General features: G+C 34.6%; 1 protein-coding gene across 1 annotated transcript in view; it reads right to left on the reverse strand.

Moving 5' to 3' along the window:
* Positions 1 to 6: 6 nt before the first annotated feature.
* LOC106474563 (homeobox protein HMX3-like) overlaps positions 7 to 2,118 on the reverse strand; it is a gene marked incomplete at its 5' end in the record, with an annotated part of 6,827 nt that continues 4,715 nt past the window's right edge. The window contains one exon of the mRNA XM_022402882.1: positions 7 to 769. Coding sequence (XP_022258590.1) covers positions 359 to 769 — 411 coding nt within the window. The remainder of the gene's footprint in view (positions 770 to 2,118) is intronic.

Consider the following 2,118-nt stretch of genomic DNA (forward strand, 5'->3'; position numbering starts at 1 on the left):
AGTACACTGATTAAACACTTGGCACAATGCCAAAAATAAATTAGTTTTTTTTTATACTAGTAATTTTCTTATGAAACAGATTGCAAACCTTTAATTCAAATATTCACTTACGATAACAATATACTTTCTAAACAGTATATAAAAAGCCGTATATTGTTATCGTTAATTTTTCTCTGTTGAAAAGTTTGCTTTTTCTAAACATATGTTGTAGTTTGTCCTGCTGATATCCAGCCAACTTCTGTCACTTATTAATAACAGGTCAACTGTTATAGCCTACTGATATTCTGCCAACTTTTGTTATATGCTAGTTTTGTCACGTGATATTAGGAATGTACATATTTTTACACATTTCGGTAAGTTAGTCCCGACACGAGGCGTATGTGGCTGTTGAGGAGGGATCACGGTTTTCTCCCTCAAGGGTTGTCCCGTTATTTGTCCGTAGTACCTCTTCAGAAGAAGGTATGTTTGTATCCTCGTGATCCGACGATTGTGGGGAACTGGTCTTTGGAACTGCACTTTCTGTAAAGTTTGAACATTCCTTATATGTCGACACTGCAGAATCAACAGCTTCTGTAAGGAGTTCTTCAGTATGGCTGTCACTAGCCGATGTTTTAGAAACAGCGGTGGTGTGAGTTTTCTTGGGTTGCTTTTTCTTACCACTACCTGATTCTGGTTTTTCACAACTCACACGAAGTTCTGCCGCCTGGGCGTTCGTTACGCCATCTAGCTTCTTCCACTTCGTCCGTCTGTTCTGGAACCAGATCTTTACCTGAAATATTTATTACAATAACTTAGATTTCATAATACTATTATTTGCCGGTAGTAACAAGCTCAATAACTAGACAGATATTACATATCCACAAAAGATCGACATTAACTCCTTGGTTAACTCAATTATGCAGTTAAATAATGCACAATATAATGGTCATGAGTGAATGACTTTAAAAGCCCATTGAAAGACAACTCTTTGACACAAGTTCTAATCCCGTGCATACAACCCACGCTAGAAAGAAACTCTCTGTGTTTTACTATATCTTCTTGCATTCAACAATCCCACAGACTATACACCTGAGCTTTATCACTAACTGAGTTAACACTTAAATTAACTTACCAATAACTTTTGGTCACAGTAAGCTAACTACCTACATCACAACTATATTTTGTAACTAATTTAATGTACTAACTAACATAACTTTTGAAAAGCTATGGATGCAAAAACAAGTGCGATTTTTTCTAGATATAAACAAGATTATTATATTTACAATGTAATTCAAATCCGTTTAGGCTATTTCGACATGTTAATTATCTTTGTCATAAAACATTAGTATTAGACTTATCAAATGCTTAACGCCGCATTCTTTATCTAGTTCCTTAGGGAGTTTCAAGAAGTAGTAGAATTTTTGGTAATAGTATTCCAACTACTGCTGTGTTTGTTGTATCCAAGCCGACCTGATGAGTCAGGATTGAGCGAAACGCATCGCCGGGAATGGATATGGCGAACATAGCATGGTTAGAATACTAGCGTTATACATTCTTCTAATTCTTGAAAATCCCTAAAGGACAAGACAAAGCACGCAATTATAAAAAATATGATAGGCCGATTACTACTGTCTTATGAAAAATATAATTAATGGCCCCCAGTGGCACAGCAGCATGTCAGAAGGCTTATAACACTAAAAACCGGATTTTGATATCCGTAGTGGAGACAGCACACAGAGTCAATTGTGTAGCTTTACATTTAACAATTAATTAATTATAATCATGCTTCGACAGCATGGAAAAAGCGTTCACAACAAAACAATTCTACATTTTGTTTTTTTTTTTATGTAAACAAGAGTATTGTTTTTACTCAGTAATCCAGTTCTCTTTAGGCTATTCAACATTTTTACTTTTAAAGTTTTTTCATGATTGAAACGTTATACATATTGTTTCAGAATATTTAACCAAATAATTTACTGAAATGTGTTTTTAGACGGCTAACGAATCTACAAATTAAACAAGCTTATGACTCATTTGCTGGAACAATTTCAAATTACTAGGCAGGTAACAAAACGGAGTGGGTATTGTAAAGTGACGTGAATGAAAGTTTCAAAACTTGTTTGTTTGTTTGTTTGTTTG

The sequence above is a fragment of the Limulus polyphemus genome, unplaced genomic scaffold, assembly GCF_000517525.1.
Source record: "Limulus polyphemus unplaced genomic scaffold, Limulus_polyphemus-2.1.2 Scaffold7365, whole genome shotgun sequence".
Taxonomy (NCBI): Eukaryota; Metazoa; Arthropoda; class Merostomata; order Xiphosura; family Limulidae; genus Limulus; species Limulus polyphemus.